This window comes from Podarcis cretensis, assembly GCF_951804945.1.
Source record: "Podarcis cretensis genome assembly, chromosome: 9".
Classification (NCBI taxonomy): domain Eukaryota; kingdom Metazoa; phylum Chordata; class Lepidosauria; order Squamata; family Lacertidae; genus Podarcis; species Podarcis cretensis.
In genome coordinates, this window is record NC_137178.1 from 51,595,296 (window position 1) to 51,608,704 (window position 13,409).

Genomic DNA, 13,409 nt, shown 5'->3' on the forward strand with positions numbered 1-13,409 from the left:
AGTAAAAGTTTACTCTTTTTTTGTGTGACAGATTTGATCAGTCTTTTTCCTTTTAGAATACATGTTTTTAATTCTAACTTGGAATATTTATATAGTTCACTGTTCTCACTCGGATTACTTTTGTCAGGCACTGTATACCGTATTTACTTGCACATTGGTGCAGGCTGCATTTTCCGGCCATTCTGTTATTCAGAGAAATTTTCAACACCTGGCAAAATCAGGCTATTGTGTAGAATTACTTCTGAAAGGTTTATATGGAGCTTTGAATGCATAATTTGTGTGCCACGTTGGTATCCCTTGCAAAGTGTTCTATTGCTGTTGAAAAACAAAGAATTGAAGGCCTAAGATACGACTTCTGAGAAATATAAATGCAAAGCAACACTCACATGATTGTATAGAGTGTAACTGACCCATGACGGTCAGCATGATGTTGTGATGGAGGAAAATATTACAGCTAGAACATTCTGGCTTCTGTTCCACTTGACTTTGAATACATTATCTCTCTGCTCTATCAGCTTTGAATTTTGTTGCTTCTGATGGATTACTGATAAACTTGTATTCACAGTTATTCCAGGGCTTCTTTGAGACCCTGCCTTTTATGCATGGAAGGCAATTTGTGAATGCTGAAACTTCCTACTTTTTCTCAGTGAAATAAGACTTTCTTGTTTTCTGGAAACATTTGAAATTCTGCTTTGAAGCATACTGATTTTAATATTCTGCACATGTTTTGTTGACAACAGTAAAGGAAAATATTATCATGGAAGGATAGAATTTTTTTGCACTGCATAGAGGAAGATCCATGAAGAATCTGGTCCTGTGAATAGGCTCAAACCACTTTCACTGGGCGCTTTCACAAGACAGTTCGTTGTGGACATGGTGCAGTTATTCATGTTTGCAAGTTTTTCAGTATCCGCATGACATTGTCATCTGCAAAACACTATCCTGTCCCATCCCCTCTCCCACTTAATCTGGCTGTACCATTTCCATGTGTTTTTTAATAAATGATTTTATGCAGAAATGGTAAATCTGGTTTAAATGAGAAAATGAAATGAACATCATTTTACGAGGCTAGTGTCATGTGGACACTGCACAAAACTTGCATGCATCAGCAGCACTGTGTTCACAATGAACAGCTATGGAGAGATACCCACTATGCCTTAAAACGGTGTATGTGTTACCAAGATTTGATTTAAAGCCAGAGAGTTATATTATTGCACATTTAGTCCAATGAGCTGTCTCACACAAAGCTGATATTTCTGTATATGTTTAAACGCTCTCTTCTATTGAAGAAATCTGGAGCCCTTTTACCTTAAATAAACAATATGTTCCCAGTGTAATAGAAAAAGGATTAATAGATCCCACAACCACAAAAAAGTCAAGAAACTGAGCACCATTCAAGATTTCTTTCCTATACGAGTGAATGTCTGAGTGCCCTCTTAGCTGTCACACCACATGAAATAGAACAACAGACACACTTCCAAGTTTCAGGACAGATCTGCCCATCATCCCTAATTCCCTTTCCCTCACCATTCAATACTATTTGTAAGCATAGGGGGAAAGGTGATAAAATGAAGAATACCTGAAATTGTAGATTTCTCCAGACTAGTTAAGATTGCATTTTGCTCTCTCACCTCTATAGTGGGTCTCCATCACCATCGCGTAGCATCCAGGTCATAGCAGTCTTTTACTTCAGTCTCAAGCACCTTTTTCTTCATAGATTCCTAGAATTGTAGAGTTGGTAGGGACCCCAAGGGTTCCTTCAGCAGTCACTGGAGGTGACATCTATTTTCCTAACTGCTGTAGACCTTAATGCTTATGGTAGTATTCACTGCTCAGACATTTAGCTGCCTTATTGTCTTCTTTTTAAGTTTCAGCCCTATTGCTTGCTACTTGTTTTTGGTGTTGTTTTGTTGTATCTTGGAATTGTCTGTCCAATAAAAAGGTATCCTAGGAGACAAGCAATAGAAAAGCTAGCAAGACCTACATACAGAAAAGGGGTTGGGTGTTCAACATAATTAAACATTGATTGTCATTAGACTACCCAACATCAGAGAGGATTGTTTTTTGCCAACATTGTAAGGTTTTTATTGGTGCAGAAGGTCTCAAAGTAAAACAACAAAAAGGAAAGTAACTAACTAACTGTGTACCTTATTGTGTTGTGAATTCTTACTCTCCCCTCCCTCCCCAATACGAATCTGATTTATATTGCTGCTTCCTGTCTGGGTTTGTCTGCTGTCTAGTGCTGAGTTTACTTTGCCACTATGAGGTCAGTATATAAAGATTTAACACAGATCTGATTTGGTTAGGCAATCCTTTCAGCTTTATTAAATCAACAACTAGGCAAATCCCTAATACAAAAAATCCAGGCATGGATGATATCATAATTATCATATTCTAACACAATAAAGCAAAACTATATGACTTAATTGAGTGGAACTCTACCAAACCCTTTCTTTGATTGATAAATCAGGTTATGTCCGATATCATAAAAGGAAGTCTCAGATCTATACTCATTAGCAAACCACACCATCCTCTTCCTTCCCCCACCAATGTAACCTTTGCTCATTTCTTATCTAGTTTTCCGCAGTGCTTCATGTTGAATCTTTCTAGTATTAAAACCATTTTAGAATAAATGTGCACACTGCTATTACCAGACTTTAAACAGTAAGGGCCTCCTGCCTGCCTTAGCCCAAGTATAGTACAGCTGAAAGTACCCAACACTTTAAGGCAGAGAAATGTAAACTATGTCAGTAAATATTCTGAGTTGTATCCAACCCAGCTGGTCATATTTAGACCCACTGAAATTAATGAACATGACTAACTTAGTCCCATCAATATCAATAGGTCTCCTTTGAGTAAAACTTACTTGGCTACAACCCTGTTTTTGCAACAATAGCAATACATTGCAGGTACCAGTTCATTGTGCAGTCAACACACACACCGTGCATATCCTTAGTTGAGAAGATGGTTACTGCAAAATGTATATATAAAATAATATATAAAAATACTTACTGTTCAATAGAAGAGAGCGTTTGAAATAATATCAAAATATAACTCTGGTACAGCTGTAAAAATTAAGCATGACTATCAAGAGCTGGGTGCTAAATGTGAACATCTGGAGGTGGTAAACTAAGGGACACTGGAGTCTGGTCAGGTGTTGTCTATGTGAGACCATTCAGTTATTTCTCTTGTAGCAATATAGCCACACAGTCGGGCTATGTTTTATCTTAAACTCATACTGAAGCCATGAACTGGGAGATCTACATTTAACTTCTATTCTGCTTCTCTGGAGACACTTGCCAGATGTTGGTCTCTGGGTTAAAGCTACTTATTCTCACCACAGACTTTGGTAGGTTAGAAATTACCACGAGCATTTGTTTTAGTAACATTATATTTTTCCTATAGCCTGCATGTCTTTGGTCAGGTTTCCCAGTATTTATATCTTAGAAATTAAGCTCTGTCTCTCTGCCGTATGTTTTTCTCACTGTCTCATGCTAAATAGTATTGCATGTGGAGAACACAATCACCAGCACAGGCCTCTGTTTCCCAGTTATTAAATCACTAGACAAGGGGTTTCCTGAATGAAGGGAAATGCTGATTTTGAAAGTACTTGGAGATGGAGGGGTTTGTGAGTGCTGGATGTGGTGAATCAGTGATCCAACACTCTCAAGATGCATGGAAAAATTCACAATCTGCTTGCTGAGAGCTGCTAGTAGAAAACTAGAAGTGTTGAGATGATTCTTAATACTGAGCATGTCTCCAAACTTAAACCACTGGAATGTTATCTTCACTGATAACTCTATTGCTTACTGAAGTGTTTGAGTCAATTATAACAGGTATTGTACATACCTTGAACCTGCTTATAAACTTTACAGGTTATGTATGTCAATAAAATCTTAAAACCAGGACTGAGCAAAATAATCATCCAACAGAAAATTTGGGGATGGAACTTGGTCTTTGTGGGGTAAGAAATCCCCTTGGAAAAAACTACTCAATTAACTTCCAAATTTGTTTCTTCTATGCCTGTTACAGCCACAATAATCACTACTATTTTGCTGGAAGATCTGGAGAGTTGTCTGGTTGCCCAGGCAATGTGTAGATGCTGTCCTGTCTTCCAGCACTGAATGGTTGGGTGGGGGGTTATTCAGTGTCAGGGGAAAACCTCTAGCTCCCTTCGTGCATTGATTAAAATAGGGGTGCAACTTTGCTGCCTGCAAACAAGGTTCCAAAGTAAGCAAGTTAGTTTCAGTTCAACTCTACTTAAGAATAACTGCACATTCTGTAGGTTATTGGCTAAAACTTGACCCAGAGAAATCCAAGAAAGTGTTGGGTTAACACTTGACCCCACCATTCATTGAATGCCTGTTCTCCTTAAGGGCAAGTATCTGCTGCAGCTCCAGCTTCAGTGTATTGTAATGAGCTGGCGTATTCTGAGCATGACCTTTGAAGCCACTTGGAGCATTCCAAAGCGGAATGGTGGGATTAAGTTACAATGCTGACTGAAGAGTGTCAGTACCTAGCCAACTTCCCAGAAAAGCCTGTGGAAAGCCTTTTAGGGAGGGTGCTCAAAGCTGGTGGGAATCTTTCACCAGACATTCAGCTTAGGCAATTGTAAGAAGAAAGTGGAGCCAGGGTGCCCTCGAGGAGGCTGATAAGTGGAAGGAGGAGCTGGAAGAGTGGCTACAGATGAGAAACAGGGGAACTGAAGAGGAGCAGGGACTGGTTCCCAGTACCTAAGAGGGCAGTTTGCCATCAGCTGATCATCAGAATTCCACTCTCTGCCTTATATTGAGCTCTGATCAGGCCTTGTTAGCTATTTTAGAGCACTGAAGAGGACTTAACCTTTTCTCAGGCGGCTTCTTATGGAAGCCATGCAAAGCCAGAAGAACTGGTATATGCTTCAACAAATATAGTGGCAGCCTGATGGATAGGAGGTGCTCTGACAACCCTCTTCCCCCTTATGAATTCACTCTCTGCAATTCTTTACCAGTCCTGCATTATTTGTAATGAGCCTGTGTTTTCCCACCCCTGTCATTTAGATACTGGGCGTATTTTAATCAACTGAAGAGAATTTTATTATTGCATTAAGTATGGACAAGGACTTATTCTAAGCCTGTAAAAGGGATGGTGTTAATCATTAATCCTTCTGAAATATAGTTATGGTCTTCATTGACTAAAGGGTGTGGAAATGTATGAGATTATTTGCAATAAATAAAATATTGTACATTTGTTTTAGAATATCTCTTACTGCTGTAACTTATAGGTTGCCTCAGGCATATTGCATTGTGGCAAATCTCTTTTTATTTGTTAATACTAAGGGCACAAACAATATGTTGTATTTAAAACATAGTAACAGACTGCTTTTTTTATTCTGTTTGAACCAAAATCCAATGTGTTGGCCTAAATTTTGCAACAGTGTTTAAGTGTGGGTGTGTAAATATAATGGAATAAATGGATGTGGGATTATAGCTACAATTTTATCTTTCTTGCCAGGATTCCATGAGGAACGAGTACTTTTAAAATGCCTTCAGTTTCCAAGAAGGTTCAGCCCCTCTAAATGCAACTTTGATGTTGTGATTTTCTCTACAGGGACTGCTGTTCAGCCCACCCTATGTTGGAACACTGAATATCATGATGAGGATCTGATCCTGAATGGAGATACTGAATGCTACCAAAATACAAGTAAATAAAAGTAAAAGTAATAACATAATAATGACAGAGAAATGCTGCTTCACAAGTTTACTCAGTAAACTCAAATTATTTTTATGGAGAAAAAATGGGTTTATGCACAAAAACATACCGTTAAGCATTTTACAACAATGACATATTGCATTCATTCCTCTTGTGAGGAACATGTGCCAAGTAATTATAGTAGTTGTCTTGTAAAGTACAGGGCCAGATATAATCCAAAGCTACACTTCGATCTCACGATCAGCATTCTTGAATTATAGCACCATTGACTGAACAGAAGCTGATAATTTGTCTTTGATACCTAGGTTATACAACACTTATGGAATTTGCCATATATATCCTTAACTACCCTCCTTAAAGGAACAAAAGTAATGAACACTTGAAGGGCATGGCTATGGTGCACTGGAAGAGTTGCTGCATTTAATGCTAGTTAGTTAGTTCTCAACTGGACTAGCACAGTGTGTGTGTGTGTGTGTGTGTGTGTGTGTGTGTGTGTGTGTGTGTTTAGAAGTGTTTAGAAGCTACAGGTGAGTGAAACGTATATGATTACTGCATTGCAGGGGTTTGGACTAGATGGCCCTTGGAGTCCCTTCCAACTCTACAATTCTATAATTCTATATAGGGTTCAGAGTACAAATCTCAACTTTGAAAGAACAGAGTCTGTTTAGGCTGGACGAAAAAGGATTAAGAATGGATATGATAAACAGTTTAAAGACTGCACATATAGCCAAAAACTTCTGGGAGAATGAGAAATAATGGGAATTGCTGTCCTGGTATATATAGAGGACAATGTAGTTCAGAGGTGCTGCTCTATATGTAAAAGTGCAAAATAAATTCATATATTAGAAATCTTAGGAGAAACAAGGTGTTTGGATTGAATTATCCAAGCAAATAATAATATAGTACTAAGGACATAATATATAATAATATAGTAGGGACGCGGGTGGCGCTGTGGGTTAAACCACAGAGCCTAGGATTTGCTGATCAGAAGGTCAGCGGTTCGAATCCCCGTGACGGGGTGAGCTCCCGTTGTTCAGTCCCTGCTCCTGCCAACCTAGCAGTTCGAAAGCACATCAAAGTGCAAGTAGATAAATAGGTACCGCTCCAGCAGGAAGGTAAACGGCATTTCTGTGCACTGCTCTGATTCGCCAGAAGCGGCTTAGTCATGCTGGCCACATGATCCGGAAGCTGTACGCCGGCTCCCTCGGCCAATAAAGCGAGATGAGCGCTGCAACCCCAGAGTCGGTCACGACTGGACCTAATGGTCAGGGGCCCCTTTACCTTTACCTAAGGACATATTACTCTTCACGCTTTTCAGGTGCTTTCTTCTTAGCAGAAACTATGCATGTAGCATCAGCTACCTGCCAAAGACTTTGGGACTTGTAGTTCTAGTACCTGGAGAGAAAGGATGCTGTTCCAGGACTTAGGAATGCTCGAGTCTGCTTTCCACTGCTTCAAAGTATGTTTCTTGGCCTTGAAACAGAGGAAGGAAAGGTTATGCATTCATACCAGTGCTCTATACTTGAGGATATGCAATTACAGGAAAAACATGCAAAATACACTTTTTCACTTGGCTTTTGAGTCATTGTGAGGGTGTTAACAATTTGGTTTAGGGAACAGTCCATTAGAAGTATTTTCTTTCCGCTTTAGTTTTTCATTATTTTGCTATATTGATTTTAGTTTTTGTTATTATTATTTTTGTATATCTTTTAGTAAACTACTCTGCGGTTCTAATATGAAGAGTGGAATAAAAATGAGATAATAAACAATAATAATGAAAAATGCATTACATTGGTCCGCACAGGGAGTGTCTCTAAATGATTTTATGTTGCTATATTTGTTTTTTAAGTTTCCTTTTAGCAGTAATACTTATTTTCTGTCAGTTCATCAACATAGTCCTCACAGTAAAAAAACACTGTATGTTTGGCAGATGTGGCCAATTTGTGCCCCTCCTGAATGACAACTTCCATCATCCCACTGGCCATGCCAACTGGGTCTCATGAGAGTTGTAGTTCAGCAACACCTGGAGGACCAAAGGTTAACTACCCCTCGAGGCTTAAATGATAACAACCTGCCTCCCTTGCCCCGTAACCCCAGCTGAAAAAAATATTACATGTTCATTATCATAGCCTTCTTCCAGTGTTTCTTCAAAAATCTGAATTCTCCCTAATGTTGAATGAAAATATGAAAGTTATCCACAAAAACTGGTGTTATATTATAAAACCACATTTGTATCAAAACAAACTATAGGAATGTTCATTTTCAACCACTGAATCACAGAATTGCAGAGTTGGAAGGGATCCCGAGGGTCATCTAGTCCAACCCCTGCAATGCAGGAATCTCAATTAGCTCATACATGACAGATGGTCATCCATCCTCTGCTTAAATGTATTAATATTTATGTCCTGCTTTTTCCAGTAAGAAAGTTAGGGAAATAGGGTAATTATTAGCATCCAACTGAAGAAAGATTTTTCCTGCCAAGTAAACTTGTAGCAACCTATTTTCACCAAGCTTCTTTATATTACTTAAGGGAGAGGGGAGAATGAATAATTTGGAACAATTTAACTGTAGTATTGAAACACAATATGACCTTAACCAGAATTTCTAATTTTGTTCCATTCATGATCAAGAAATGGTAATTTAAATTACTCTAAACCCATTATAATTTGAATAATTACAATTTATTAATAATTACGTGATTGGATTTTAAATGCACAATACAATCACAAATAATCTTGTTGAATTAAGAAACTTAAAGTGAACTAAAAACAACCCTAATACAGCTGGACCACTGCTCAGCTTTGACATTAGAGCTCTATAATAGGTTCATAGGAATTCAAAAGCATAAAGGCGGAAAAGACTGATATGGCAACAGTTCTTTTTCTTTTATTCTTTTCATTTTTCATCTATGAGGTTACAATTTTTGCAGCTGGTCAGAAATATCATGTTCCCTACTGTCTCAAAAGACTGTACATGACTAATCTCAACCATGCTTCAAACTGAACATATAAGCAGCTGTTGAAAATACAGCAGGCATTATGGAAAAGTTTACCAATATACCAACAAGCATAAAGCAGCTTCTTTTACAATGCCTGTTAATATATATTTGAAGCTATAAACTTGAGCACTGCAGACATTTGCATTTTGTGTCACATTAGTTGTATTTTTGTAGAAGTTTACCTAATGGACAAATTGACTACTGGTTTAATGGGCAATCATTCTGCAGAGCATTTAACAGAAGCATCTACTGAGATGGGCTTAGATTTTTGAGGTTGATGGTTTTTACAGGAGAATCCCCAAGTTGTAAATGAGCTTTTGGAATAGCTGTAGCCAAGATAATATACTCACAGATTAATATTTAAGTAATTACTTAAATATTTAAGTATTACTTATCCACACCGTTCTGTGTCTTAATCCTAATAGAATTCAGTCAACAAGAAATAGTTTTTCATTCTGATTATTGTGCCAATTTTTCAAGTTTACATAAATTAGTTGCAGCACAATATACAAATATAGTTTTGATACCTTGCTGTACAATGTTCTGTCTTAATGCTTAACAATTGACTTACCGTTGTTATAAACCACTGACTCCTGTGGCATCTTTAAAGACTTTATTTATTGTGGCATGAACCACTGCCAAACAGTAGGACATACTATGTGGACCACCGGTTCACATATTCTGTAAATCTGTGCACTTGCATGAGCTGTGCTGTTTTTGCTGAACACTGTATTGCAACTACTAGCCTCAGTGCATTGATCCCCTTCAAGCATGCCAGGCAGTATGATCTGCAACGGTTCCCTGCCTCCAAGGTCTAGTGTCCCGTGGAGGAAATAAATTCATGCAGAGCTACTCGCTCTGCTGATATGAGTCACCATATGCAGACGCTCTGGACTGTTATGTATACCTTTAAATCAGATTTAAAAGATATTAAACTGCAGATATTTCCAAACATCTCTAAAATACTTTACACATTTGAAATCCTACTTTCTTTATTGGCTCGAGAGTCAACATTGTCAGAGTGATAAGACAACTCAGCAATCAAAAGTGCCATCAAGCTTGAAAACCTTTGTGGTCAGCATGCTTCATTTGGTAGTTTAAAGTGGCTTGCTCACCCTTTTATTTCTGAATTTAAAAGTGTTTAATTCCATAAATTTGAAAAGAGTAAAAGTCCATTATTTCATGGGAGCAAATAGATTTGATGAGCATTTGAATATTTTGGGTCAGCACATTGGCATTTAAAATGCTGCCAATTAGTGCTGAAGGTTCAGAATTCAGCTCAAATGTAGACAATGACAAAATAATGATAATTGGGACACAAATGAATAGCTCAGAAGACTTTCAGAAACATAATTTCTATCGTAAGTCTGAGAAGGAGGGCTGGTAGTTGTCTTAAAGCTAATCCTAACCACAAAGGTTTGTATCCAAAATAGAATACAGATTTTTGCACAACAAAATGTTCTCCCCCTCTCCTCCCCTATGTGCCCCATAAACCTGTAGTAGGGGTTCCCCCAATGCTTCAGAACAAATTTAGGGAGGGCGTGGTGGGAAGAGAAGGGGGAAGTTGATTGATTTATTGTGTTTATGACACTTTTCCCACAATGAACTGTTCCCCATGCAGCTTACAGCAAACATTCAAAACATCAAAATACAAAGCACTGGGAATATAAATAAACAAAATACTGAATTCAATACAGGAGTTAATAAACAAACATTGGCACGTAATTCAACACATCCCCAGATGCAATCTTTCCCCATTAATTGGTCTGAGAAGAGGCAAAACTATTAAAGAATCCTTAGATCGGACATTCTTCAACTGGAGACACCTCCTAATGCAGTTCAGGGCCATTCTAAATGTCGGCACTGCAGGGTCTTCCACATGTCACTTAACGTTAGAGTTTCAGGGTCCACACTCTGGATGCATTTGGAAATTGAACCGTTCTTCAGCTTGCCAATCATCACATGTCATGTATGGGATTATATGCCAGTGTAATAAAAATCTATGTATGATAAGAATTCTGGAACATAGGTCTAGAATTAGACAAAATATTGTGGATGCACCCCTGGTGCAACACTACATCGAATATGGCCGTACAGATGAGGACATATGTTTTTGGTGTTACAGGCTTATAAGCCACACCCGAATAACTTACCAGATGTTAAAAATATCTTTTTACAATTAGAGTCCAAGTGGATCTTCCACCTAGATACAGTTACTCCAAACGGCTGGAACTTTCATTTAGAATTGAGTTGTTTTCTGTGATCCCTTTTTATGATCATTTAGTAGATCATCTTTGATGAAACAAGAGTATTGTCCTGCTTCTGGGCATCTCAAGGCATCTGGTTGGCCACTTTGAGAACAGAATGCTGCACTGGATAAGTATTTGATCTGATCCAGAAGAACGGTTCCTGCATTCTTACAAACTATTTCATCTGTTCCTGTGGCTCTGTTGATACCATGTTCCATTCTGGGCAAGGGATCTTCTAATATTGCTGCCTTTCCCTTTCTACCTCTTGCCAGCAAGTTTTGTGGAGCCACCTTTTTGTCCTCTCAGGACCATACCTTCTGGTCCAAATTGCATTTATTTTTTACACTGATCCATCAGTCTGATGGTGGTATTGCCTACTATTTCAATGTGCATTCTTCTTTGTATACATGTTCCCTACACATTTCCCTTGCAAAATTCTTATTACATGTACAGTAATAAAAAGGGAGGACTGCGTGCCATTACGTGGATATGCCATTTATAATCATTGATCCTGAACTGGGACTTGATTCTGTTCTTGGGATAGGGGCTTTCATCTATCATATGTTCATACTTTTATGAGATAAACATGTAAACATTAATTACCACCCAACTCCGTGTTTCTGTTAAATTAATATAATGTAGTCATAATCCTATGCAATCCCAGCAATAAAGTAGAAAGCAAAACAATAGCAACGGAAACAATATATAACATAGCAAATGCAAATATTTTTATAGTGTCTCGGGTAACTTTGTTGGCATTGGGCATTGATAACACTCCCACAATCAATCTGTGACCTAGCAATGTGGATGGCAATCATGGCTGCCAGCAGCCACAGCTTGTACAGTTTTGCATTGAGATTTTAGCTACTGGCATCACAAACTTGACAAGGAACAGGATATATGCAGGCCATTTGACAGATAAGTAGCCAAACAAGACAAGACAGGGACTGATGCTATGCTAATCACAACAGCCAACCAACTTCTAAGTAGGTGTTTTAATATATAACGCAAGAACTAATATTAATAGAAATAAAACCCAAATCTATCAATGTTAATTGAAATTTTACTCAAATATAAGTATGATCCTCAATTTACATATTTCACTTATACATTATTTTGATAAGTGACAAAGTATTAAATGAGATAAATTTAGCTAACTGAAAATTTCTTCTATATAGTAGTATGTGGAATAAGACACAATTTGTTCTGCTGAATATTACAGAAATGTTGGTCCCTTGTAAAAGTTGGCTTTCCTGAGTGCACTTCTATGGTTATGTTATTGTATATTCAAATGTGTCTTGAGAACCAGGCCCTTACTGTGACCAATACCTAGAGAGAGTAGAGAAGTAAGACATGCTGGAGTGCTCAGACTACTGCAAGTTTTCTCTGCTCTATTTAATGTTCTGCTGATAATTAGAACCAGACCTTTAAAGAATCAGACCTTTAAAGCAGCACTCAGTGTGATGGACCATTTTCATGTCCCTAGTCTGCAGTGTTCTTCTCTTGGCTTTTCAAAGTCCTGTCTTATCATACCTGTCAAGCTCCTTGAAGAGCAAACTGGAGAGGAATGAATCCATGAAGGATGCACCTCACAATGAAAGACATGCTGAAAATTCTGAGAAAGGAAGAAAAATAAATGTAAATGAAGGGGACCCACTCAAAAACGCATTCTGCAAATAAGGAAACTGAGTATTCTTGTACAATCTTACTAACAGGTGGTGAGAGGAACAGTACAGATCTGATTATTGCTGAGGCTATAAGATCACTCAGCAATGTTGTATTCTATGTTATTTTTTGGCACTGAGGCCTGGTGCAATGCAGTGATTCATGAAGGTAGGTGATGAGGCAGTTCTGTATACATCTGGTCTGGAATCTCTCGTTTAGGTATTATAATAGATTACACAAAAAGAATGACAGTGAATACCTAAATATAATAAATTCCATTAGATTAACCATAATTACTTAAGAAGTTTATTAGCTCTTATGCAGAGCAAAAGTGAAATAATTTTGTTTTTGTTTTTGCACGTTCAAGCTGGTGACTAATCACTTTTATGTTTTGTTTTCAGAACAAAGGAGGGTCTCTGCAATCTAATTAAGGTTGGTTTGGACTTGGCCAGATAGATAGAATACGTTTGTATTAGTCATTCACCCATCTTTGGAACCCACTTGGGTTTCAGAGAACCCTTGCATAGAGCAGAATAGTAATGTGAAAACTGACACACAATTCACTGTGGTGACAGTTCCTAGGCTACTTATGCTGAATGTTGGCAATATAGTCAGTAGAAATACAGCGTGCTAGTGCTCATCCTATGATAATAAATGAACCAGATTGTTGGTAAAAGGGAATACAAACTCATAAGGGAGTAAAGGTAAAAAGTAAAAGTAAATGATCCCTTGATGGTTAGGTCCAGTCAAAGGCAACTATGGGGTGTGTGATGGCTGTGTTCTACAGTGCCTCTGAATGCCAGTTG

General features: G+C 38.0%; 1 protein-coding gene across 26 annotated transcripts in view; it reads left to right on the forward strand.

Moving 5' to 3' along the window:
• TENM3 (teneurin transmembrane protein 3) overlaps nt 1-13,409 on the forward strand; it is a 1,288,912-nt gene that overhangs the window by 1,027,064 nt on the left and 248,439 nt on the right. For 16 of the 26 annotated variants that reach the window (XM_079991304.1, XM_079991293.1, XM_079991322.1 and 13 more), the window contains one exon: nt 5,590-5,682. The exons of the other annotated variants lie outside the window; for them this stretch is intronic. In XM_079991304.1, coding sequence (XP_079847430.1) covers nt 5,590-5,682 — 93 coding nt within the window. The remainder of the gene's footprint in view (nt 1-5,589; nt 5,683-13,409) is intronic. 26 annotated transcript variants of the gene reach the window in all.